Raw genomic sequence first — 27,644 nt, forward strand, 5'->3', positions numbered from 1 at the left:
GATCCTTCCACCTCAGCCTCCTGAGTAGCTGGAGCTATGGGCTCTCGCCACCGGGCCCAGCTAGTTTTTTTTATTTTTTGTGGAGACTGGGTCTTACTTTGCTGCCCAAGCTGGTCTTGAACTCCTGGCCTCAAGCAATCCTCCTGCCTTGGCCTCCCAAAGTGTTGAGATTACAGGCATGAGCCACTGCACCTGGCCCTGTTTTTCTTTTAATATGGGAGATACTAGAACATATTTGTGAACCGGTAGAAATGACCTTGTAGAAATAAAAAGATGTTATGGTCCAAGAAGTAGAGGAGAAACAGCTAGAAGAAAAGTAGTGAAAGGGGCAAGTGTGGACAAGTTTGAGAACAGAAGTAAGAGGATCACTCCTTAAAGGCAGGAGGGTTATGTCTTCCGTTTTCAAAGGAAGAGTGACAGTCCAAATAGCGCAGATGCAGAGAGATTTGGCAATTTGCTAAAAACCAACTTGGAAGTATCTCTTGTGGGGGCTATGTTTTGGATTAAGTATAAGATATGTCTCTTAACTTTGGAGAAGGGGTTGGACAGTGTGAGGTAAGTAGGGAAGCGTTAAGTAGTCGTCTGAGAGAGAGAAAAAGCACCTTTCTGAGATGTAATCCGACTGCCCGGCAGCGCTGAGTGCCTATCTGGGACTAGTGGCCACACATTTCTTGAGAAACTGGTCAGCCGAGGTGTGGATGCCTCCAGTCCTGTTTATCCAGCTGCTCGGAGGCTGTCATGGAAAAGGTAGGCGTTCAGGTTCAGCCAGATTGGGGTTTTATTGGAGAAGAAAAAAAAACGAGAGACAAAGTGAAGCAAAGGAGTGAAGAGTATTTGCAAAATTCCTTGGAATCTGGGCAGGGCAAAGATGGAAATGAAGATAGGAGGGTGCCAAGAATAAGGAGACAGTGGACCAGTTAATGGATTAGAAGCCTCCTGGGGACAAAGAAATGTTGCAAGTAAGGGTTTGGGAGTTAGTGCGCTGGAAGGCTCGGAGGCTGTAGCTGGGGAGAGAGTGGGAGGCTCAGAATTGAGATTTCAGAGGCGGTGATGCAGTTTCCAGTGATGACAAGGTCCGTGGTACAACTGTTGGCTGGGAAGCTGGGGAGTGGTGGAAGAACTCATCAGAGAAAACAGGCTCAAGGGACTGAGAAGCCAGGGCGTTGCTAAAGATTGTGGGATCTTTCTGATTTTTTGAGATTAAAAAAATTGCCGTTAGGCAGTGAAAGATTGATGCAGCCTTTGTAGTGCTATCTTGATTCACGGCTAGAAGCAGTCTGCTGCCCACTTCTATTTTTGACATACATTTATTTGTTTGTTTATTTACTTATTCATTCATTTAAAATAACACAAATTTATTTCTCCAACGTGAAGGCACCTGCAGATTCAGGTTCTGGTGAGGGTCCATCTCCTTGCTGTGTCCTCACATGATGGAAGGCTTTGCCTTTGGATGTTTTCAAGTGTCTGTTAGCACCTGCTGTATCAGTGTATGCCACCAGCATGGGCACCAACACAGAGATTTCATAATTTAAATAAATGGTTTAGGTCTCTTTACAAACTTTATAATTTTAAAAGTGTTATACCAAATTCCTTATAATAAAGATGATTACAGAATATTTGAGAGCTGTTGCCCCTAAATAGGACACTCTATACAAAAACTGAAAAGTCTCCATTTTCCAGGCATATTAAGAATTGCAGAGCCTAGTTCAAAGACAGTTTGAGAAGCAGTTCACATATTAGGACAATTGCACTAATAACGCACATTTTTCTAGAATGCAGACTCTACAAGGGTGGAGACTTTGTTTTACCAGTGCCTGGCACATGGCAGGTGCAGAATCAATAGCTGTTGAATGAAAGAATGAATGCTCACTGTAGAAAATTAGAAAATACATATAAGCAACATGAAAAAATACCTCCTCCGTAAACTAGAAGTCTCCTCTGATCCTACCATATAGATAACCCATTAATATTTTAGTAAATATCCTTGTAGACACATACACATATTAAAGTATAATGAAACATCTGGAAATAATAACCACTAAATTCAGGATAGTGGTTGCCTTCAGTTACCTTCAGAGAGTGGAGAGAAAAAGAGAATGTGATTGAGGAAGAGTATAAAAGAGTTTCAACTGCAACTGGCAATAATTTACTTCTTAAGCTAGATGGTGGATACATGGGTATTTATTATGTTATTCGTTGTCTTTTTTGCATATCTGAATTACTTCATATTATACTAAAAATCTCTCCAGATTTTTTTATGCATACAACATACATGTTTACTTTTACAAAAGTGGGACATACATATGTATCAATTTTGAATCTTGATTTTTCTCACTTTTTTTCCTTTTACTTCTCATCTCTCCATGTTAATAAATGTACTTCTATACATGACATCAATTTCATTCCATAGAATTAAAATGTATGAAGCATAATTTAGTTAACCACTTCCCCCTGTTTTGGGACATTCATTCAGTAAATAATTTTGACTGCCTGTGGGCCAGGATATTTAGGTTGTTGCCACTTTTAAAAAATTATTATAAATGTAATCCTTTATTAATGGCTCAAAGGTCAAAGGGCTTGATTTTCTTTCGTTGTGAGTGAAAGGTGAGGAGGTAAAATGGAGTAAGATGTGCTGACAACCTAAGTATTTAACGAAGGAAAATACTGTGTCATTATCCTCTTCCAACCCCCATGTATATGGAAATGTTGATTTCTCTATAGCCTGACACTCTCGGGCTTTGAGTCTGCTGGCATAGCCTGGTGGAGGAATTGACCACCTTCACCATGGTCACGTTGTCTTGCCTGCTGCTATATATAATTGCCATATTTTTTTCTATGTTTGGATCTAACTTTTCTTCCACAAGAAGAAAGGAGAAAGAGTAACACAACACTGACTGTGTCCCTCAGAACTCAGAGGAATACTGAACTCAGAAAAAACTGTTTACATGCAAAATGGTCTGAGCCTTTGTACTGAATTGTTCGTTCGAGTTTTTAATCAATGACTGACTTGATTGTTTTTTCCCACTGATCTGATCAGTGGATGACTGAGTGACTGATCACTTGAGTTGATTGATTGGAGGAGCTGATGCCCATAGATGCAATCATTTATCCCAACTGATGCGGGTGCTGTTCTGCATACTAGCATAGTCACGGGCTATGTGCAAAATTAAAAGACAACCGAGGACAGGCTGATGTGCTGAAGCTGTAAATTGAGAATATCTGTGAAAAGGTTGTTGCAGTAGAAAGACAGATACTCCTCTACTTGCCATGAGGTTACATCCCACTACACCCATTATAAGTTGAAAATATCTTAAGTCAAAATGCATTTAATACACCTAACCAACCAAACATAATAGCTTAGCCTAGCCTACCTTAAATGTCCTCAGAACATTTATAATAGGCTACAGTTGGGCAAAACCATCTAACACAAAGCTTATTTTATAATAGAGTGTTGAATATCTCATGTAATTTATTGAATACTATACTGAAAGTGAAAAACAAAATGGTTGTATGAGTACTTAAAATATAGTTTCTACCACATGCATATTGCTTTTGCACTACCATAAAGTAAAAAGTCATAAATTGTACCCTCTTAAATTGGGGACCATCTATATGTCATAACTTTTGTTTGTGAATGTAATTATCTTGGATGTACTTTCAGGAATGGCGTATGCTTTACTAGCTTCAGTTCCTGTTGGATATGGTCTCTACTCTGCTTTTTTCCCTATCCTGACATACTTTATCTTTGGAACATCAAGACATATCTCAGTCGGTAATTATAAGCATATTTTATGATTGTATTTGTTCATGTTTTAAGCGTTTTGGCTGTATTATGTGCATTATGCTTCTATATCTTCGTTAATGTTTTTTAGGGAAATAGGGAGTCACTGCTTTGCCTACTTTTTCTATTCAATGATGTTAGTTAGCTTTCTTTTTTTTTTTTTTTTTTTTTTTTTTTTTTTTTTTTTCTTTTGTTGAGACAGAGTCTCACTTTGTTGCCCAGGCTAGAGTGAGTGCCGTGGCGTCAGCTTAGCTCACAGCAACCTCAAACTCCTGGGCTCAAGCGATCCTACTGCCTCAGCCTCCCGAGTAGCTGGGACTACAGGCATGCGCCACTATGCCCGGCTAATTTTTTCTATATAGATTTTTAGGTGTCCATATAATGTGTTTCTATTTTTAGTAGAGACGGGGTCTCGCTCAGGCTGGTCTCGAACTCCTGACCTTGAGCAATCCACCCGCCTCGGCCTCCCAGAGTGCTAGGATTACAGGCGTGAGCCACCGCGCCCGGCCTTAGTTAGCTTTCTACATAACTTTTTTATGAAGAGGAGAAAATCGAAAGACTGACATTATAGCTTACTTTCAAAGTTTAGCATGCTTTGATTTTTAAAAATGTAATAAATTTGACTGCATATATAAAAAGGGTTCTCTTCCAAAATATAAAATGACAGGGATGAAAATCTCACAAGATTTTGAACCAACCATTTTACTCTATTAACTTACCATGTACTAAATTATGTTCATAAAATACATATTCATTATTTCATTAAAGAACATACTTATTTTAAGTTACTTATATCAGGAGACTGGCAAAATCTTGCCAAAACAATTTAGAAGCTAAGCTTGGCTTTCCTTCTTTGTATGGCTCATAATAAGTTTTCCTGCCATTCCTAAAATTTGAATTCTCTTTTGCCAGAATGTACTAGTAAATGAATGTCTTAATGCTATTTTGTGACTTTGACATTTATACTAGAGATAATTTTGCTTCTACATCCATCTGCTGGCTAGACACATCTACCTGGATGATCCCCTTGAAACAAATACAACCATCTACTCTATCCCCAACCCATGTCCCTGTCCTTAGTTGTATCTCCCCCAGTGTCTATCATGTTGCCTTGTCTGGAGAAGGAGATCAGGAAGAAGTTATCGATATGATAGGTTGAGAGAACTTCCTCACCTTGAAGAATTGATCAGTATCAAATGTGTGACCAGATGAGGACCATGGAAGCTGATGTTTCTCTTTGGTATTCTACACATTTAGACACTCCAGGTGACTGGGTTTCAGTTTTGAGTCTGCCCAACCTAAAACTTTCCATGATCAAAGGACTGGATCATCATCATCATCATTATGGATAAAAATATCGGTAGTGAATGAAGCAATTGCTGGAAGAAAAGAGTAGTTTTATAAAACATAAATCTTACAGATTGGCATTTGATATGAAAATAATTTGTCTTACAAAAAGAAAAACAAAAACTATACACTCCCTTTGCTGTTTCTTAATCCTAATTTGGACCCTGTGATACTGATCATGGTACTCAGGTTCACAGAGATCAAGACATTGGACACTCTAGGAAATTAATGAGATTATATGGAATAAAAATTAAGTGGAACAAGTAAGAACTCTATTTACATGCTACTTCTGCCAGGAAACCTTTTTACTGATTGATTGATTTTATTTGATTTTATTTTTTTGGTCACCTATGATAACTCCTTCATGCCAGGAAACCTTGATGACAACTCTAATCTCGGCCTCCACCCCCTAAACACACGAGAATCATGAGATTAGACGCCCTTCCCATGTACTCACAAAGCACCCTGAGTGCTATATAATAATCACCTACCTACGAGTTTCTCTCACCCATTTCTGGGTCACAAATGCCTCGAGACATCTGCTTTTCAGCTTCTTTTGTGAACAAACAATATTTTTCTAGTCACGGCTAATTATGTCACACATCTTTCCAATCCTGTGTAGATATGTTGAACATTTGTAATTAATACCTGATTAATCGTGAGAGACTTTTTTCCCCAGGACCTTTTCCAGTGGTCAGTTTAATGGTGGGATCTGTTGTTCTGAGCATGGCCCCCGATGAAAACTTTCTCGTATCGAGCAGTAACGGAACTGCGTTAAATACTACCACGGTGGATACTGAAGCTAGAGATGCAGCAAGAGTGTCGATTGCGAGCACCCTCACTCTTTTGGTTGGAATCATACAGGTAATGGACTTACGAGTAAAATATAGATCCATGTAATTTTTATTTGAAATTAACCTTAAAGCCTATGGATTTACAGATTCTCCTAAAAGCAAAACAAAATAATTTCCTGGCTCCCAAAGTTATTTTTTGTTTTAGGTCAGATGCTAAACTAGTCAGCAAGACTCCACTTATTAAGGCTCACTTATCATCAAAGTCAGAGACAGAAAAAAAGCACAGAAGAATATGTGTAATTCAATTGAGGATGAGAGAAGGGAAGTGTTCCGGAATCCATAAAAGAGAAAAAAAGTGTTCTGGTGAGCGGAGCCGCAGGACCTGAAAGTCATAGAAATAAGCTACATGATTTTTGCTTTCCTTAGTACTTATATAGAAATACTTCAGGGTTTATATTACATGTTTTCAAATTTTAGAATGGTGGAGGGGAGGGGAGAGACAGGGCATTGAGAAATTCACATGTATCCTACAAGTATTTTTGTGCTGTAGGCAGGATACCAGTGTTTTAATTGGTGTTAAGCTTAATTTGTTAATATTTCCAGAGAGTTGGTTTGTCTCTCTGGCAAACATTTCATTTTTTCTTCCTTCTTCTTATCCTAGTTGATATTTGGAGGTTTGCAGATTGGATTCATAGTGAGGTACTTGGCAGATCCTTTAGTTGGTGGATTTACAACAGCTGCTGCCTTCCAAGTTCTGGTTTCACAGCTAAAGATTGTCCTCAACGTTTCAACCAAAAATTATAATGGGGTTCTCTCCATTATCTACGTAAGTGTTGCTTCTTACTCCAGGGAAGGGTCACTCTTCAAAAAATATACTCTCTCTCTCTAACTTGAGTCTGGAGAACCCATGTTCCTCTATGCATATTTTGGGAGCCATTGAAAGCACTTTATTGCTTCTCTGAAAGAAGCGTTAAATCAGGAGTAGCATTGAAGAAGGCAGATTTGGTTGGGTACAGTGGCTCACTTCTGTAATTGTAGCGCTTTGGGAGACCGAGGTGGGAGGATCACTTGAGGCCAGAAGTTTGAGACCAGTCTGGGCAACATAGTGAGACCCAATCTCTACAAAAAAATTAAAAAATAAGCAAGGCACAGTGGCATATGCCTGTAGTACCAGCTGCTTGGGAGGCTGAGGCAGAAGGATCCATCAGCCCAGGAGTCTGAGGTTGCAGTGAGCTATGATGATGCCACTGCACTCTAGCTGGGGTGAGAGAGCGAGACTCTGTCTCAAAAAAATAAATAAAGGCAGATTTGCAAATCATTGTTCTCAATTGGTCAAAATGGTTTCTGAAATAATTACTGCACTTAAGTCATAAATGAAAACCAAGTGGTCTGATGAAGTAAAGACTGGTCTAGGATGTAGTAGACTTGAGTTTAATCTCTGCTTTGCCTCTGACATGCAAAGTGACCTTGGACACATGAGGTAGGGTAGTGACTGCAAGTTCAGATTTAGAGCTGGTTGAAACTGGATTCACTTTTTTTTTTTTTATTTCAATAGATTTAGTGGGTACAAGTGGTTTTTTGGTTTCATGGATGTATTGTATAGTGGTGAAGTCAGGGCTTCTATTGTACCCATCACCCAAATAATGTACGTTGTTCTCAACAGGTGGTTTTTGATCCTTCACTCCACTCCCACCCTCCCTTTGGATTCAAATTCTGACTCTGCTACCTACTAGCCATGTGAGCAAATCACCATGCCTTAGTAATAAAAACCACCTCACTGAATTGTTAAATAAGAATAGATGAGAAGCACTCAGCTCAGGGCCTGGCACATAACAAGTACTCCAAAAAAAAAAAAAAGTAGTTATTTTGAAATTATTTCAAAGTGTCTTTTCTTTCTTATTTATGAAATGAAATAATTAGAAATGTAGCTCTCAGGCCCTTTCTTACCATGGGAGTCCATAAAATGCATAATATAAATGTCTCAGCAATTATAGATGAAAAGGAACATCAGATTCAAAGATGATTCAATATGCAAAGGAGATGCAGAAGGAGGATGTAGATCGCACTAATTTGATTTGAAAAAGTTCTTGGATCTAAATATATGTTCTATATAAAGTGTGTTATTGGTGCTTGAAAAATGGTGATAATAGTAACATGAAGTCATCCTAACTTGGGGGGAATGATACTACATAGAAATAAAGTGCCAACATTAAGAATGGAGTTTATGTCCTTTTATGACCCATCTATTAGCTTGTAAAACAACGTAAGGCCAACACATATCTAAGGATTAGTGAGGTTGTCAGGAATAGGCTCGATTTTATAACAGAGCCATAATCCCACATTACTCCATCCATTCCACAGATATTATCAAGTGCTTCCTACGGGCCAGGTACTATGCTAAGCAGTGAGGATACCTAGAGGAGGCAGAATAACAGTGATTAAGACTATGGACTTTGAACTTTAACAGACTTGATTTGGAGTCTTGGTTTCACCACCCACGTGACCTTGGGCATGTTATATTTAATGTCCCTAAGGCTCAATGTCTTCAATTGTAGAATGGGGCTAATAATGGTAGCAATCTCTTAGAGTTGCGGGGATTGTTTGCTTCCACATTAATTTGGTCATTCTTAGTTTTTTTTTTTTTCCGTTTTCCTTTCCAAGTCCTCAGTTCTCTTTGAGTCCTTTTGGCTGCCTTATTCCAACAGGATCTGTCACTTTTGCAGCTGATGACACATCCTTCTTTTACTCTCTGCCCATCAGCTGTTCATTCATTTATTCCTTCATTCTCATTCATTCAGTTTATCTATTCAATCAACATTTATTGAGTAAATAATGGGAGTTACATAGGGAGTGAACCCACCCTGTTCACTCCCTATGTAAACCCACTGACTCTTGAACCGACCAGAACATCCCTTACTGAGCAGACTAAGCCCCTGTGTGAACGTTGCCAGCCCTGCATCTACACAGATGGCAGGAGGCCTAGACCAGTGGTTGACCCAGGTCTCTGGCCATGGCTGGATCTTTACAGAACACGGAAAATGGTTCTTCTGGTCTCCTAGGATTATGTTTAAGAAGACACTTCCTGCAAACGATTTCACTTTTGACAGGAATAAAAGTTACCAGGAAACACTAGACCAAGGTCAAAATAGTTCTTAAACCAAATACAACCATTATGTGACTTATCCCCGTTGAATATTTTTCTTGAAGTTTCAGTTTAGTGTGTGTCATAGAATTTTGCAAGAAATTCCTCACAGGCCAGCCACATTGGATGAAGGTATTTCAATCATTCCTGTGTAGTGGTGAATAGAACCTTGCTCTTCTCAAAAGAAAGAATCAGCAAGTCTGGAAATGATTGCATAAGTGTTAAATGAGTCATTCAGTCCCCAACAGAGAATTTTGCTTATGGCATTACTATCGCAATCATTCATGAAAGAAGCCTTCAATAAATGCAGAGCAGTAGTGCATTCTTCCAGGAAGGACTGTAAGGTTATTGTAAAATACTTTGCCAGGAACGTTGTTAACATCCCTTAAGCTGTTAGGTTGTACTTTGGTTTGTCCTGCCTTCTCCCTTAAAGAAGTACTGACAACTGGAAATAATGAATGTAAACATTTGGAGGAGAAAGTATCAGGGAAAAAAGAAAAAATCTTAATTCACAAATGCTAGAGATGCTGGATATGGGATGGAGAAGGCAGAATGACAGGGTGTTGGCAACAATTTAGAATTAGTAATACCCTAGATTCCACCATGTAGCACCCAATTATCTAAGTGAATCTCCGAGTCCACTTGTCTGATTGTCTTCCTATCTCCGTAGACAAGGGTCAGAGTTTTGAAAGCCACCGTTAAGCTTTATCAGACTTGTTACTTTGAACCTAATAATATTTTACTATGTAGAATTTATGTCATTAAAATAAAGAAAGTAACACTTTCAGGGTTGATCTGTATGTATATACACAGAAGATCTGATAGCAGGAAATGCCTGATAGCAAGAGGTGATTATGAAGGGTTTGTTATATTAATGGAGATAAACTTAAATAAATTCAGCTCCAAAAGTTAACTGATAAATTCTTTCATATGCAGTATTGGGCATGATTTGTCCTTATTGCTTCATACACCCAGGTAATACTGGGCAAAACAAAGAATTTATCTAGATGAAATGGTCCTAAAATTCTCCAAACATGGTAGGAAATATAGTAAAATATTGTCCATTACTGAAAAGCTCATTATCATAATTTGAACTATTTAGAACTGTAGGCTAAAATACAGAATCATATGTGTATCCATATTTTAAATATGTTATTATAGTAAGTATTTTAACAGTGAACTAAACTGGAAATACCATTCAGTGCTTTCTTAGAGTCTCATTTCTATCTTTGAGTACAATCTGATGATTTCAGTTTATATGGATGAGTTTTATTTCTACATAGATTGAACTTTCTGTTGTAGAATTTTTTGTAAGAGACCCTGAATGAATATTCAATATGTATACAGGCACTCACATATATACTCATATGCCTTGCTTGATGTAGTTGTGTAATATAAACTGATTTTGGTTTTTGCACCTGACATTACATTTATTTATTTATTTGAGACAGGGTCTTGTTCTGTCTCCCAAGCTAGAGTGCAGTGGCATCATCATTGCTCACAGCAACTTCAAACTGCTGGGCTCAAGGGATCGTCCTGCCTCAGCTTCCCAAGTAGCTGGGACTCAGGCAAACACCACCAACCTTGGTTAATTTTTGTAGTTTTTGTAGAGATAGGGTCTCACTCTTGCTTAGGCTGGTCTTGAACTGACTTCAAGCAATCCTCCCACCTTGGCCTCCCAAAGTATTAGGATTATAGGTGTGAACCATTGTGCTGGGCCTTATTTATTTATTCTTAGACAGGGTTTCACTCTGCTGCCTGGGCTAGAGTGCAATTGCATGGGCTCACACGATCCTGCCTTAACTTCCCAAGTAGCTGAGACTACAGGCATGCACCACTGTGCCTGGCTAATTTTTTTGTAGGGTTTGGGTCTTGCTATGTTGCCCAGACTGGTCTTAAACTCCAGGCTTCAAGCAATCGTCCCACCTAAGCCTCCCAAAGTGCTAGGATTACAGGCATGAGCCACCACACCCAGCCTCATGTTACATTTTTAATACACCAGAGGTACTTTTTATTCAAAGGTCTAAGTGACTCTCATAGATTAAATGGGTATCTACTAGTGATTATTTTTATAAGATGAGAATGTTTTTCTGATTGGGATACCTATTCTAAATGTTTTATCTTTTAAGTTTTGATTTTTCCATCTTGAGTTGAAAAGTAAACCTTTATTGTATAGACAATTAATCAAAATATTATACCTATCTCATGCATTAATGAGAGTCACCATCAGAAAATTAATTATGTAAAGGGCCAAATAGCAATGATGACCTTTAAGCCTCTGAGGAGGCAGGGTTATTTGTTCCTATGTTAAATGCCCTGAGTTCTTGTTATTATGTCTGTTTGTGGTAATTTACCCATTTTCTTTTTCGCCCTGCTGTCACTCTGTCATCTTATTGCTGTCAGTGTATCTGCCTATAGCAATTTTCAGTGACTCTGGAAAGAAGACAAAGTAAACTTGTTAGTATTGGGTTTAAAGTAAGAGCAAACTTTTACTCTGAGTGAAGAAAGTTAAAGAGACTTCCTGCAAGTTAAATGCCTGAACTCCAGTCCAGGCGCTTGGTGGAATGGATTTTGCTTGCACAATAACTTCTCTCCCTACTCCTTTACTCTTGAATGTGTTCCAGAGAGTTGAAGTTGCTGGCAAAATGACTCCTAGGTTACTTAATGTTCATTATACATAATTGGTACCAGATTGTTGTAATTATGTTAAGAATAGTTATTCATAAAAATAAGTAAAATACATGTTATAAACTATAAGGTGCTCCATTCTTTTATCTTCATATAAAAATATATCTATAAAAGGACTCATTCAAAGAAAAGTAATCTTCACTGGGAGATTACTTGTCTCAGAGAGTTGTCTCAAAGATACCTTCTCAAATCATGCCTCCAACAGGACAGAAGTCAATATAACAAAGACATCAATGTTCTTGCCTGGGATTCTTCCTTGCTAATTTCCTTAAAAACATCCTTGATTCCCAGAAACCTCCCGTTTACAAAACAAAACTCTTTAATAGTTTTTCTTGAACTGGCTTGTCTGTATACTTGGGAAGAGTTACTTTTATTTAAGTTATCTTAGTTCAAGTTTGATAAATAAAGCGCCACGTTTATTTCCAAAAATTTATACTTGGCCTATCTATCAATTCAATAGCTTCTCTGTGCCATAAAGAATGGATCAGTCCACCTGTATCCACATAGGAAGTATTTTAGAAATTTTTTGTTATTATCTGTATCATTCAGGTTTAGAGAAGAGCTTTACCTAAAATTTTGGCTAATTGTGACCAAAACAAAAACAAAAAGAAACAATTGGGAGTTTTGAGTTTGTCAGCCTTTAGTCTCAGTAATACCCTATCAACATGGTGAAAATTAGGCCACTTACTTAGTATCTATAAAACCACCTTAAAATATAAACTTTTCAAGTTTTTCTTCAAGTAAAAGTATGTGTATAATGATACTTTTTCTTTTAAAATATCTTCAATTTTATTATAAAAATACAGACAAGCAAAAAGAAGAATATAAGAATCACCTGGTTTTACCTCTCCAAGTAAACCATTATTAATAACTTGGTGTATGTATTCATTGCAGAGACTGCATGTACTTAATGGTCTCTGTAGTAACCAACACATTGTTATGATGCTTTTACATGAAGCTTTCAGGTGTTGTTTGATGATGATATGGTTTTTAATGTGGGAAGATTCATGCGAGAAATGATTTTGTATGTGTGTCCCTGTAGCAGGAAGTATATACAATTATTTTCTTTTTACAGACTTTGGTTGAGATTTTTCAAAATATTGGTAATACCAATCTTGCTGATTTCATTGCTGGATTACTCACCATTGTCGTCTGTATGGCAGTTAAAGAATTAAATGATCGATTTAAACACAAAATCCCAATCCCTATTCCTATAGAAGTAATTGTGGTAAGTAGAATATGTAGTTAGAAAATTCGGTAAGAAATTATTAAAACAAGTGGAGTTGTTTTGAAAAAAAATCCCCTTTTGTTTTATTTCAGACAATAATTGCTACTGCCATTTCATATGGAGCTGACTTGGAAAAAAATTACAATGCTGGCATTGTTAAATCCATCCCAAGGGGGTGAGTATGGTGTTCCTCTTGGACAACACTAATATATTAAATCAGTACTTACCATTTAAATGAAACCTTTTATTACAAGCTTCATTTCCCTGATGCTCCTTCAATCGTCCTATTTGTGTGTGATCTTGAAGAAATACCCATTGTGCAAACTATCAAACAGTTATGGATAGATAAAGTTCAAGTCATTTGTTTAAAATCAGGCCCTGTGTACTCTCTCTTTTTTCTTCATTATCTTCAAATGGGCCGAACATATATAGTTAACACATGACTCCTGATTTAAACTCATAATTACAACATAATATAAATAGAATCATGATTTAGTAACATTTATTGCACTGTGAATGATCTGCTTAAGGAATCAAGGTCATCTAGTCTAAATTATCTGTTTAGTTTGTTCATCTTAGATAATAATTATAGCATTTGTACCTATAAATAAAATGCAGCATCTTCAAGGGGAGTTTTGTAAATGTTTGGTAGTTTGATGAATTAGAAGACTAAAAACCAAGGTCCTTCATTCATCTCTGTCACCATCTAGTTTTGTGGTCCCTGGGAGGTTCTCCTGTAAGACAAAGGTGATGACAACAGCCAAAACCTCAACTCAAGCTTGTTGTAAAACGCCAGGGAGATAGCTCATAAAATGCACAGAGTGGACAAATTGCCCTACACTATAATTTTATCATATGGAATTTAAAAGGAATCCCAGATCTTGATTATACTTGTAACATTAACTCACAGCGTTTATGACTAGACCTGCTGTTTATCAGTAAGTACTCATTTACTCTCCCTTAACACTTGCGAGGGACCTTGTACCAGTCTTTGTTCCATGCTCTTTTTTTTTTTTTTTTTTTTTTGAGACAGAGTCTCGCTCTGTTGCTGGGGCTAGAGTGCCGTGGCATCAGCCTAGCTCACAGCAACCTCAAACTCCTGGGCTCAAGCGATCCTCCTGCCTCAGCCTCCCGAGTAACTGGGATTACAGGCATGCGCCACCATGCCCGGCTAATCTTTTCTATATATATTTTTAATTGTCCAGCTAATTTCTTTCTATTTTTTAGTAGAGATGGGGTCTCGCTCTTGCTCAGGCTGGTCTCGAACTCCTGACCTCGAGCGATCCACCTGCCTCAGCCTCCCAGAGTGCTAGGATTACAGGCGTGAGCCACCGCGCAAACTTACCTTTTTGAAAGCATCATATGAGACCCTATTCTTTGGTATAAATATCTATATTTTAATTATTTTTTATATGTTGATGTATATATTTAGATAGGATATATATTTCTTTACATATGTAAAAATATCCAGATTTATGTGTGTGCGTATATTTACTTCTCTATATACCTGTAGATGTTCCCAGTGTGTGTGAAAACTGCAGAACCACAGGCTGCGCCCCACTGTCTCCTGGTGGCAGGGGTGGCAGCGCACCCAGATGCCCCCTAGTGGTGTAACTCCCGTGAGACTTTTCTGATACAGATTCCTGGTTCCCATCCCAAACCTATTGAATCAGGCTTTCCAGAGGAGGGGCCTGGGAACTCATGATAAAAGATACAGTGTGACTACTTGAGATACGGAGTTTTCATACTAACAGATCATTGCAGTAGTTATAAACAATCACATAGAAACATAGTCTATAGATCCCTTTGTCAGGCTTCCTAATCTGTAACAAGTTATAGGTGGTCCACAGAACATGCCCTGTCCCATAAATCCATGTTCCATCAATTGACTTGGGGAACTCCTTTTTGCTGCCCTAAGGTATCCTTCCTGGCCCTCTACAGAGCTTTCCTGGCTGCCCTCCTCCTGAGAGTGGATCTCTAGCCTCTTGTCCTTGAGTTTAATCAAGTTAAATCCTTTGCTAGACCACCTGGTCAGCGTGGTCAGCTAACTTAACCTGCCTGGCCCCGAGAGCATAAGCTCCGTCACAAGGACAGTGACCCCATTTGTGCTGTTCAGCTGTCTCCCCAGCACAGTACCCATCTCACAGTAGGCGCTCAGAAAACATCTGATGAAGGGATAAGATACCTAAGCCTATGTCATTATGAATAAGCCACAAGAAAGGCTTTTGTTATCTGATCCTGCTTGGTAGCACGGAAACAATTCTAATGATATTAACAAACCTGAAAAAGAAAAAGTGGTGTGGAGAGATGGGAAAAGAGCAAGACAAGCAGCTATTAAAGTGGCCAGGTGAGCACAATGAAAGGAAGAGGAACAGAAAGACTGATAGATCCCCTCTTGATCTCCCCCATGCTTCAGTCCTCCGATAAGGCTGCTGTTGGCAGCTTCCTTTTATCCTCTGGGGGCCAGGACCATATGTTAGGGTCGCTCGGTCCCCAATAACAATGTCCCATTGGACAGCCAAAAACTGTGGCTCCATGCCCTTCTCTCTACTCTCTCTCCTGGTACAAATATGCAGCTTTTCCATGTCCCCACGTCCAGTCAGCATCTGAGCATCCCACTAGGCGTCTCTCATTCTCTCATCGAGGTGTGGTCGTAACCAGCAGACTCTTAAGAGGGCTGGTCACAACATGCGTCTCTTCTCATGCACCTGCTCTTTGTCCTGCAGATCTTACAGCATCCAGTTCCTCACTCCTCAAGCCCAGGCTTCTCTTTTGCCTCCTCTGTTGTAGTGGGGGGTGTGTGTATGTGTGTGTGTGTGTGTTTGTGTGTGTGTTTAAGCCCATAACAACTGCTCTGTCCTCTACATTTTAATCCCTGCTCTAACTCCCTCCTGCCTCATCTCTGATCACAGGTCCTCTCTCCTCGCCAGTGCCAGAAGTTCTCTTTGTCATCATGTGCCACACCATTGTAAAGCGATGTGCTTTGCAGTTGCACTTGGCAGTGTGGCACAAGGGAGAACAGCAGTGGGGAGGCCAAGAGAATCGCAGAGGTTTTCTCCTGGCTGCTTTCTGAGGGCCACGTTTCCCCTGTAGCTGGAGTGTGGAGCATGTGCCAAATGCTCAGGTCTAATCTGGAGTGAAAATGTGCATTGGGCATTATATTTATCCTGCCTGACTCTCCTTTAGGGTTGTTTTTGGGCCCTTCAGGGTCTACTTCTCCCCATCTTCATCTGTTCAGATGACTGTGTGTTCACACGCTCCCCACTTTGGGCTCTTGGTAGTGCTAGCTCATGATCAGGCCTGACAGGGTTGGCTGGGGCCAAACAGGCCCACCGAGTGAGCATAACGTTTGGAAAGAGCTATGTCCGTGGAAGTAAGGCAGGTGCTAGAAGAAAGGCTTATGTACAGTTCATTAGAGGATGTCCAGTCAGGGCCTCAGTTGGCTTGGGACAAACAAGGGCCTTAAGGGCTAGGATGATGGTACAAATGGGTGATAGGAGTTTAGCAGATTTAGGTTCTCCCAACATATACTAAGCACCTACTATGTGTGTGGGCACTAATTACTTACACAAGTAATACCTCATTTAACCATATGTGAAGAGTATATAGCCCTCATTTGACAGTGGAGGAACCTGGAACCTGGCAGGCTTAAATAACATTCCCAAAGCCACTTGCAGAGCAATTCCGGTCCTTTGACTTTAAGTCTTTGCACTTTATACTTTGTAACCCTGGATAATCAAGGACCAGGTAGTATTTGGAGAACTAGGCAGTCAGGCAGGCAATGACCATCAGGTTGCCATCAAAACTAAACTCTTCTCAGGACTGGAAAGTTATCCTGACAAGCCCCAGTTTCCTAAAGTAAGGTCAACTGGATCTCAAGAACAAGTCAGGAGCCTGGTTTTAAGAAGTGTAGTCCAAGGTCAGATTCAAACTAGCGAGTAGCGTGATGCTGAGCTGCTCAAGTATGGGATCCGGGTTTCCAGCATCCTATCTGCCCACGGGTGGGGTTCATTTCAGAGCCTGCCTGTGGGGTAGGATGGGATATGAGGAGAAAAGGAGTTTGAAGATTAACTTTACCTGTAGGGAAAGGCTACAACGGTGGAGGGCCAGACAGATTTTGTTCTTAGAAAATCATCTAATATCTCCCATTTATACCTGGACCTACTAAATGACCTCAAGCAAATCACGTCACTTTTCTGGGTCTCAGTTTCTTTATCAACAAAATGAGAGGCTGAGTGCTGTGGCTCACTCCTGTAATCTTTGGGAGGCCAAGGTGGAAGGATCACTTGAGGCCAGGAGTTCAAGACAAGTCTAAGCAACATATCAAGATCCTGTCTCTACAAAATTTTTTTTTTTAAAAGCTAGGCATCGTGACGTGGACCTGTAGTCCCAGCTACTTGAGATGCTAAGGCAGGAAGATCACTTGAGCCAGGAGTTTGAGGCTGCAGCGAGCTATGGCAACATCATTGCACTCTAGCCTGGGCAACAACAAAATAAAACAAAACAAAAATGAGAGAGGTATATTTAACAATATCTAGGATGCTTGCCAGGTCTAAATTTCTCTGTGTTTTTTCTAAGACTCTTGCTTTTACATTATTTTTGCCACTTCTCTTTAACTATAGGGGGAAAATGTAGTTTCCTATTAAAGGAACTTCTGGCATAAGTAAGGTAGGTGGGGGAGATTTTTTGTGGCTAGCAAGCTCTGGAATGACACCATATGGATAGTTGTCAAGATATAGGTACATGAAGGTGTCTGCAAATTTTCATATTTGGGGACAACCTCATGATTATAAACTTATATTAATTTCTTTGTATGGTTTGTAGAGTAGCTCTGGTTTTGTCAAACAGGAGTCATTTGACCCCACAATCATTGGGATATTTTAGTCACTACAGAGCACTGTTACGATTACATAAATTTAGTCTTTTTTGGCCTCAAGAAGATTTTAAATGTTATGGCTCTTAGGATATGAATTTTCCACTGAGCTTTTTTAGCATCATGTATCTTTCTCTTCAACAGACCTGACATCTCCTCATGCAGAGTAAATCTCACATTATGGCTAGAATATCTTTTAAATCCAAAGAACTTTAAAATGAAATTGTGTAAGGAGAAATATCAATGTGTGAAATGGCATGGATGGAGTTGTATGATATCAAAAAGTCAGTAACAACAGATTTATTCATGTCAGAGGTATAGAAGAGGCAACATATGTAGGCTCTCAAATAGGGGACAAAGAAAGCAGCCAGTGAGATAGCACCAACTTCTGATTAAAAATCGTAAAAGCAGGTGGGGCATGGTGGCTAATCCTAGCACCCTGGGAGGCTGAGGCGGGAGGATCGGTTCAGGCCAGGAGTCTGAGGTTACAGTGAGCTATGATGACGCCACTGCATTCTAGCCTGAGTGACAGGGCAAGACTCTGTCTCCAAAAAAAAAAAAAAAAAACTAAAAGCGGATGCCACCATTTATGTTTCTCATGTGCTTTTTGTCCTCTTCGGCCAAGTACTTTCATGTCTAACGTGGCTGAGTGGGTATAGCATTTGGTGAGGTGGGAAAGACAATTGCGGTCAAATCGTCACAGCATTTTTCATTTAAAAACTCACTAGGTTTTTGCCTCCCACACTTCCACCTGGAAGCCTGTTTTCTGAGATGCTGGCTGCATCGTTTTCCATCGCCGTGGTGGCTTATGCCATCGCAGTGTCCATAGGAAAAGTGTACGCCACCAAGTACGATTACACCATCGACGGGAACCAGGTATGGTCACGCTTTTGCTGACCTGGTTTTAAAGGGCTGAAAACAAACAAACAAAAAAAAACCGTAAAAGATTTTGGTGCCAGCTAAAGAAGAGGTTGGAGTCCTTCATCTGTCCTTACTGGGTTGGTTTCCCTCCTGTGCTTGCTAATTAGAAGTTACTTTGAAATACGCATGCTGCATCCTTTTGCAAACTTTTAAAAATTAAGTTGAAGTAATCCTAATTTTAAAAGAACAAATTCAGTCAGGTCATTAATAACATTCAAAGTTAACATATTAAGTCAGAATAAGAATTCTTCAAGTAACCCAGTGCCCAAGGTCTCCTGGTAATTATTTTTAATGGCAGTTATGATACGACAAAGATAGTTGTGACCACTTTAAATTGAGGTGGTTCACTGTACGACTAATAAACATAAGCAGTTTCTGTGGGCATGTGATCCATTGCCAGGCGAGCTGATTTCACACTGCTTGCAAATCTGCAAGTGTTGTACCTGTATGTTTCTGAAAACACAGCATAGCTCTCTCAGCAGCTAAATGATTAGCAATCGAGCAGAGTAATAGCTCTGCTAGTCACAATATCCTTCACAGCAATGTTCAATGCTTTACGTGAGAACTGCAGACACACCGCTCACCAGGCAGGGAAAAGGCATTTTAGCAAAGGATCAGTTACTGTTGTCAACCTTAAAAATTATTGAGAGCAGTGAGGCCTCTCTTAGCTTGCACGAAGTCGGAGTCCAAAGTCCTGATGTCTTATGAGACCACCGGGTACCTTTAACGGTAAAAATTAAGTTGGACCAACAGGCAGGGTGGGTTTGGGAATTTGCTTTCTTAATGTACTTCCTTAAATACTCAGCGAGGGTCTTGCAGTTATTCTATTTGTAGCATCACTGTCATCCAGTCTCTCCCTTAGGAATTCATTGCCTTCGGGATCAGCAACATCTTCTCGGGATTCTTCTCTTGCTTTGTGGCCACCACTTCCCTGTCCCGCACCGCTGTCCAGGAGAGCACGGGAGGAAAGACACAGGTATGAAGTGACAGCCTGGTGATATCCGTCAGGACAAGTCAGGGGAATGGCGGCTCAGAAAGGCTTGCACAAGAACTGAGCAGGACAATTAGCCTTTGGGACTTGTGTGTCCTGATCTGATTCAGCTGGGCTTTCTTGTTCCACCCCCCTCATCTAAAACCTCTTAAAAGACAACATTTGTGGTTTTCTGATACAGCAAATCTCAAATCTCTTTGTGTCAGTGCTCACCTGCCATAGAGCTACGCTTACCAGCTTTTCAGGGTCAGTAACAACTGACAAGGAATCAGTAACAAAGCATGCTGATTTTTATCAATTTGCTACCTGAGGAGAGAGAGGGCCTAGTAAAAGCACTTCATGGCTTGGTGAGTTATTATATTTTCAGGAAAGTGAAAAGCTCTGTTCACATTTCCTTTACAAGGATCAGGAATTTCCTCTAGAGGCCTTTGGTCCCACAGAACACCAGTTTGCTAGCCAAGAATATTTTTGTTGTAACATTTTTGGCATTTCTTCCTGAGTAAGATTTTTCTTTCCTAAAGTTCTGACTGTGAGTTTAATCTTACCGTTTAAATGTGGTTTTCAGTTGTTGCCTTTACAAGGTGACAAGAAACCCAGCATCCCAGTTAATCTCTGGATAATCCGCCCATCAACAGTCAGAAAACTGGGGAGCCATTCTCAAAGGCCACCCTTCCCAGCCAGACAGAGTCAGATATGCCACATGGAGTCCGGCATGCCAAACCGAGCGGTTGGGGGCAAGGGACAGACTCAGGAATTGTTTCTGTCTGTTATGCCTTGAGGGTTTTATCCTCCCAACACAGAAAGAACTATTATTTGTGAGTAAAAAGTACACTGAGACTATAACAGAGAACAACAAACCCAGCTACGTTGTATAAGACACACACCACAGAGTCTTCAAATGGGTTTTATGAAGGCACAGAGACAAATAAGTATAAAAGAGAATGAGAAAACTAAGGACTCTGACAGTGGCTTGCCCAGGGAGAGCTGTAATTGTCCCCCTGGTGTATGTGATGCTCCTTTCCTATTTCTAATGGCTCTCATGACAGACTTGGAAGAATTGGCCTCTTCCAATTTTTTGGCTCCGTTTGAACAAAAATTTAATTTTCAGAATTTTTTCTTCAAAATAAAATTAAAAAAAAAAAAAAAGAAAGAAAAAAACATTTCCAGCTCAGCAGGAGCAAGTAAAATGATACAGCCCATTCCGGAAAGCATAATCAGAGATCTGTGGCCAAGGGGAAGAGGTCAGAGCTAATTCCAAAAGCTGTGCCCGTTTCAGGCCTCAGCTGTCGACAGCAGGAATTTCTGCTGCTTTCATCCGAGACAGAGCATTGACAAGCTGTCCCGAGTGCATGGTCTTAAGTAGGTGCAGTAAATCCCGAACTGCTGGTGTTTCTCCTGCTGTTACCTCTAGGCTCAAATGAGGCTTGGGCTGGCCGCACCGGTAAGAATGCCCATGTAAAGTGACCTCCCTGGCACAGGCTTGTGGGGGATAATGGTATTCTGGTAAGCTAATATCCCCAGCCACACACTGGAGTGTATTATGTTTAGGAACGAAGGATGCCAGGATTTCAGGACTGAAGAATGAAACAAGTGCAGAAATGTCTCAGTATTTAATTACTGAAATGTATACTAACATTCTAGGGTTAAAAGTCTAAGTACCTGGACCAAAATCCAGGGACTCTTGGCCAGATAAACTGGCACATCTTCTCTTGTGTGGCTTCTTGTGTTCTCTCTTACGTTGAAGCCTCAGTTTCAGCATCTATAAAATGGGCATGATAATTGTATCCATCTCATAGGGATGTTGTGAGGATTAAATAAGAAAGTGTTAAGTCCTAGCACATACTTGTAAATGCTTGTTGTTCCACTCCTAAAGGTAAGAAGAGCATCTTAGTACCTATGATACATATATTGTACCTGACATGTAAGAAACACCCAGCATATATTTGCTGAATGAATGAATGGAAGAATGAATATTGGTGGACATTAACTGGTCTCAGCACATGTACAGATTATAGAAAAACTAAACATTGCAACCCGCTCTTTCTCTCACCCCCAATCTGACTCCTACTGACCCATGAAAAAGTAATTCTGGTTACAAACTGTTCTCTAGCTTTCATTACCCTGCACTTAACAGAATAATTGATTTTCTAGTAATTGAATCTGCTTGTAAATATAAAGTCTAGAGTTTCTCACAAACCAGCCTTATAAAGTAAGTACAAATAATTGATCCCTTATAGATTTTAGTATAGTGACCAAATTAGCCTTGGCCCCCATTAATGGAGATGACTTATTACATATACTTGGCAAGCAGGTGGCCACTCTCCTGGCAGCTGGCTGTGGTCCCTGTCCCCAAATCTCTGTCTCTCACTGAGGCACAGAGCCCTGCATCCACAGTGGGATGCAAATGGCTCAGGAAATACTGGTTAAGTAAGAAAGTTAAGGAAGGAAGGGGAGGGGAGGGGGGACAGAAAGGAGAGGGGAAGGAGATCAGCTTCTCCTTTTAGTAAGGAGAGGGGAAAGCTCACCAAGGTACTGGGCACCTGTAGGTGTTACAGTAGGAAAAGCATAGAACAGGGAGCCAGACGTTTAGTACATCAAATACATAATATTGCCCCAGGCTGACCCAACTGTAATCCCAACATAGATGATCCACTTGCCAGGTGGAGTGAATGCTTGCCTACTAAGTTCTCTAATTTTCTAGTTATAGTGGCTGTGTCTGCCCATCTTCCTAATTCAGACATCTTGCTCTAGGCAGTGCTTGTGCTCAACACAACCTTCCCGTGGCTTCCTCTCTGACTGCTTTGCTTCTGGCTTTCTGTCTCCTTTTCTCCTTTGTTTCAGAGCTTCTAGTCTTCACCTTGGCCCTGCCCCAGCTGTCTCAACAAAGAATTCCTTGGTCACCTAATCAAACCAGAGAATAGTCCCTACCCCCTCAGCCTCTCTCCTAACTATTTACGGATCTTAGGAAAGCTTTTTTTGCCAGCCAAGGTAAAATTCCTGAAGCTTCCTTTTACCCCTGCTATGGCCAGGTCACTCTGAAGCCACTGTTCTGGGTTGCTTGGAGGCAAAGCCCTGAGCCTGCCTCTAAGGAACCGTCAGAGGAAGCAGAAGATGCTGTCCCACCTCTCCATGTGCCAGTGTGCCATTTTGAATTTGCAATAGGACAGGCAAATTTATTTTCTCTGAGACTTTTATGGGAACCGTGTGCTACAAGGATGAAGCGTTATCAGAGTTGCTGCTATGGCTGCTGCGTCAGTAATGCAGAAGAATCAGACACATGCCAAGAGGATTTATTTCCCAAGAGTATGGCCATGATGTCTGTTGTTGGGAAAGGGTGGTGGTCCATGTTCCCTGGCAGGGGAAATAACTAGGTTGGCTTCCTGAATTGACACCAAAATGATAAGGTTATAGGGGTATAATGTATCCAAATGAAATCAGGTCAAACTGGCTTTACTTTAGTAGGCTCAGTCTCCAGATTTTCTTACTTTCTCTGCCATAGCATATATATATATATATATATATATATATATATGTGCCATTTTTGTTTTATAGAGTTTGAGCAAATCTCATTTCTGTCAACAGTATTGAGCAGAAGGGGGGAAGTGGGGAAGCATGAAGTGAGCCTGGGAACAGGTTCTCACACACCCAGCGAGCTGGAAGACAGGAGCGGGGATGAACCCTCTTCATGGGAGGTGTGTGTCTTTCAGATTGCTGGCATCATCTCAGCGGGGATTGTCATGATCGCCATTGTGGCCCTGGGGAAGCTTCTGGAACCCTTGCAAAAGGTATAACCCTGCTTCCTCGCACACCGATTGCATAACTTCCCTTCACCACTCTGCTACCAGAGAAATAACAGGAGATTTAAAAATCATCACATGGAAAACCATTCCCCTGAATAACACAGCCTTCCTTGTCTCTCTTGGCAGTCGGTTTTGGCAGCTGTTGTAATTGCCAACCTGAAAGGGATGTTTATGCAGGTGTGTGACGTTCCTCAGCTGTGGAGGCAGAATAAGATTGATGCTGTAAGTCACTCACTGCTCATTTTTCTCTGAAATAAGATTTGGTTCTTATATGCTTCCTACCATATCATCATGTTCCCCTGTCTTCTAAGTCTTACTTGCAGTTTGGAAATCCCAGAGCAGAAATTAGAATTGTGTGGATAAACCAAAGCCATGAAGTTCTTCCACTTGAACTGCATTTTGTGAAGATCCTGTATCTCTGGGAAGATCCGTTTCCAGCAAGAATCCCATATGAGGCTCATTTATATACCCTTGGCCTTTTGAAGCTAAAAAGCAAACAAATTTTTAAAACCCTAGATTAGAAGGACAAACAAAATAGAGCCAGGCATGGTGGCTCACGCCTGTAATCCTAGCACTCTGGGAGGCTGAGGCAGGAGGATCACTTGAGCTCAGGAGTTGGAGACCAGCCTGAGCAAGAACAGACCCTATCTCTACTAAAAATAGAAAAAATTAGCCAGGTGTCATGGCTCGGGCTTGTAGTCCCAGCTACTCTGGAGGCTGAGGCAGGAGGATGGCTTGAGCCCAGGAGTTTGAGGTTGCTGTGAACTAGGCTGATGCCACAGCACTCTAGCCTGGGCAACAGAGTAAGACTCTGTCTCAAAAATAAATAAATAAGTAAGTAAAAGAAAAGAAATTTAAAAAATACAAAAGAACATAAAAACAAAATACAAAAACCCATGCTCATTTTAATTCTGACTAAAGTAACCTTCACAACTATTCTAAGGAATTGTAAAACCAGAAGCTAAGTCCTTTAGAGTTCTGCTCTAATTTAAACCTCGACCCACAAAAAGAATGAGAAAACTTCCTACATATTGATATAGAAAGATCTCTAAGACAAATTGTTAAGTCGAAAAGAGACCGAAATAGAAATGCTGGGGAAAAGTGCAGACACACACACAGAAATAAAAGAGGATCCAAGCAGAGAGGGAGGTTGGGAAAGGGTGGAGAAGGGAGAGGGTTGTGAGCAAGAGTTTTCACTGTATAACCTTTGAACCATGCTAAGATATTACCTATTCAAAAATTTAACAATAAGTAAAATGGGACAGTTGGTCTTTATTAGGAAGGCCAATTTCTACTTAAATATGAAATAAGTGAAGTCATGATATTTTTTAAAAGCTATAATTTGTATGTGGATAATTGATGTTATTTTTACAGGTAGTCTATCACCTGATGGTGCCTTGTGAATTAATATAATTATTTTCATTTCCATTTTTTTCTAGGTTATCTGGGTGTTTACGTGTGTAGTGTCCATCATTCTGGGGCTGGACCTTGGTTTACTCGCTAGCCTTATATTTGGACTATTGACTGTGGTCTTGAGAGTTCAGTTGTGAGTAATATAAAAACCAGATTTCATATAAACAGGACAACATGCCCTGAGCTTTCTTATGCCGTTTTGATAGATATAGTGAAACCACTTTCTTTCATTGTAGTTACTATACACTGAGTGTTTCTATGAATTAAGCACAGAGTGCTTTACAGATGTTATTTGACCTCCAAAACAATCCTATGACTAGGCCGGACACAGTGGCTCATACCTGTCATCCAGCACTCTGGGAGGCCGAGGTGGGAGGATCACTTTAGGTCAGGAGTTGGAGACCAGCCTGAGTGAGAGCAAGACCCTGTCTCTACTAAAAATAGAAAAAATTAGCCAGGTGTGGTAATGCACGCCTGTAGCCCAAGCTACTAGGAAGGCTGAGGCAGGAGGATTGCTTGAGCCCAGGAATTTTTGGTTGCAGTGAGCTATGATACTCCACAGCTCTCTAGCTGGGGTGACAAAGGGAGACTGTCTCCAGAAAACAAACAAACAAACAAAAAACAAAGAATCCTATGAATAGGTCTGATTATTCTCATTATACAGGTGAGACAACTGAGCTCAGAAAGAGTAAGAACCTCCCCTAAGGTCACACAGCTAGTAAGGGGAAGAGCTAAAATTTGAACCCAGTTGTATTTTACCCCAAAAATCTATTCACTTAGTCACATGATCTATTGCTGTGCTTTCCTTGTAGTCATGGTAAGACTAAAAGATACATAGTTCAGCCAAAGATTGGGGTTGCTTTCTAGTTTAGTTTTTTTTTTTTTTTTTTTTTTGAGACAGAGTCTCACTCTGTTGCCCAGGCTAGAGTGAGTGCCGTGGCGTCAGCCTAGCTCACAGCAACCTCAAACTCCTGAGCTCAAGCGATCCTCCTGTCTCAGCCTCCCGAGTAGCTGGGACTACAGGCATGCGCCACCATGCCCGGCTAATTTTTTCTATATATATTTTTAGTTGGCCAGATAATTTGTTTCTATTTTTTAGTAGAGACAGGGTCTCGCTCTTGACTCAGGCTGGTCTCGAACTCCAGACCTCGAGCGATCCACCCACCTTGGCCTCCCAGAGTGCTAGGATTACAGGCATGAGCCACCGCACCCGGCCTCTATTTTGTTTTTGTTATTTTGCTTTTGTTTTTTGAGACAGGGTCACCCAGGCTGGAGTGCAGTGGCGTGATCACAGCTCACTGTGAGCTCCAACTCCCGGGCCTCTTCCAATTTCTTGACTCCTTTTGGACAAATATTTAATTTTAATTTTCTTAAAAAAATTTTTTTTCCTCCACTCCTGGCTCAGCCTTTCAAGTAGCTGGGATTGCAGGTGCAAACCACCACGCCCAGCTATGAATAATTTTTAATTTTTTGTAGAGACAGAGGTCTCACTCACTATGTTACGCAGGCTGGTCTTAAACTCCTGGCCTCAAGGGATCCTCCCACCTCAGCCTCCCAAAGTGTTGGGATTACAGGCGTGAGTCACTGTGTCCAGCCTATAGTTTCTTCTTTTAAATGAGTTGAAGTATGTGAGGCATGGTTCCAAGGCTTGGGACAAGACAGCTGCTAAATCTATCATAGCTCATTTTCTTCTTTTAAGGCTAGTAACCCAGAAGTTACATAACACAGAACAGGAGAACTTTAAAATAGTTGATTATAGCCAGAATTCATTCAGATCGGTCAAAATCCAACAAGCTGCAAAATTACGTGGGGCAAACATCGTTAGCACATATGCAGAGTGAAAGCAGCAAATGCACAACTTAAATAAAGAAAAACAGCCGGCGATGGACGGCGAGGGAGCCTGACAGTGGTGTTTTGGTTGGTTTTGTTTTAACTCTGAGAGGCTTTAGCCACATGCCCTCCTGGGCCCAGAGGGGAACAGAGCCTCTCTCCTTCCTCTGTGCCGCCATCGTCTTTCCGCACTTCTGGGCCCCTCTCTGCCTGCACTTGGGCGTGAAGGAAGAAGAAACCTGGAAAAACATCAACATAGACGTCTCCACTTTAGCACAAGCTCGCCTCTCCCGTTCCACCAGCCAGTTTCCTTCCTGCCCTTCTTCCCTACCCGGGCGCGTTGGTGCCTACCCAAAAGGCGTGCGTTCTCTGCCTCCGCACCCTGAAACGGTTGCCCAGGGGCCTGAAAAAGTTCGCCAGCTCCCAAAGTGCCCAACTCACTGCTAGGAAATAACTCAGAAACTGTCCTTAGAAGATGCTACCTCTTATGCCGTATATGCCTCAGCGTCTATTTTTTCTTGTGTAGGTGTGGTTGGGAAAAAAGGGTTTTATCGAGAGACTAGCTTATGCGCTTTAAGTTAAAAATCAGCACAACACAGTAAGCCAAGCAAAAACTGGTGGCAGACTTTAGCTGCCGGTTTGGTAACTAGGCTTTTAGCCAACAAAAAGCAGCACCCTGCACGGTATTTGATTTCCAGTAATTATAATGTTGATCCAGAAAGCACAATGCTGAAAGTTACCCTAAACAGATACTCTTTCTTCAGGAATTCTATTTAGTGTATGTCCCTAGTCATACTTGAAGAATCAAGAAATATATCCGATTCCATCAGGAACAG

The 27,644-nt window shown here is 40.6% G+C and overlaps 1 protein-coding gene across 1 annotated transcript in view; it reads left to right on the forward strand.

Annotated features, from left to right (window-relative positions):
• SLC26A4 (solute carrier family 26 member 4) overlaps nucleotides 1-27,644 on the forward strand; it is a 48,618-nt gene that overhangs the window by 5,403 nt on the left and 15,571 nt on the right. Inside the window, exons 3-12 of the mRNA XM_069462177.1 lie at nucleotides 3,662-3,772; nucleotides 5,808-5,992; nucleotides 6,584-6,748; nucleotides 12,828-12,980; nucleotides 13,073-13,155; nucleotides 18,582-18,729; nucleotides 19,637-19,750; nucleotides 23,473-23,550; nucleotides 23,692-23,787; nucleotides 25,005-25,111. Of these exons, the coding sequence (XP_069318278.1) occupies nucleotides 3,662-3,772; nucleotides 5,808-5,992; nucleotides 6,584-6,748; nucleotides 12,828-12,980; nucleotides 13,073-13,155; nucleotides 18,582-18,729; nucleotides 19,637-19,750; nucleotides 23,473-23,550; nucleotides 23,692-23,787; nucleotides 25,005-25,111 (1,240 nt within the window). The remainder of the gene's footprint in view (nucleotides 1-3,661; nucleotides 3,773-5,807; nucleotides 5,993-6,583; nucleotides 6,749-12,827; nucleotides 12,981-13,072; nucleotides 13,156-18,581; nucleotides 18,730-19,636; nucleotides 19,751-23,472; nucleotides 23,551-23,691; nucleotides 23,788-25,004; nucleotides 25,112-27,644) is intronic.

The sequence above is a fragment of the Eulemur rufifrons genome, chromosome 29 (genome assembly GCF_041146395.1).
Source record: "Eulemur rufifrons isolate Redbay chromosome 29, OSU_ERuf_1, whole genome shotgun sequence".
Classification (NCBI taxonomy): domain Eukaryota; kingdom Metazoa; phylum Chordata; class Mammalia; order Primates; family Lemuridae; genus Eulemur; species Eulemur rufifrons.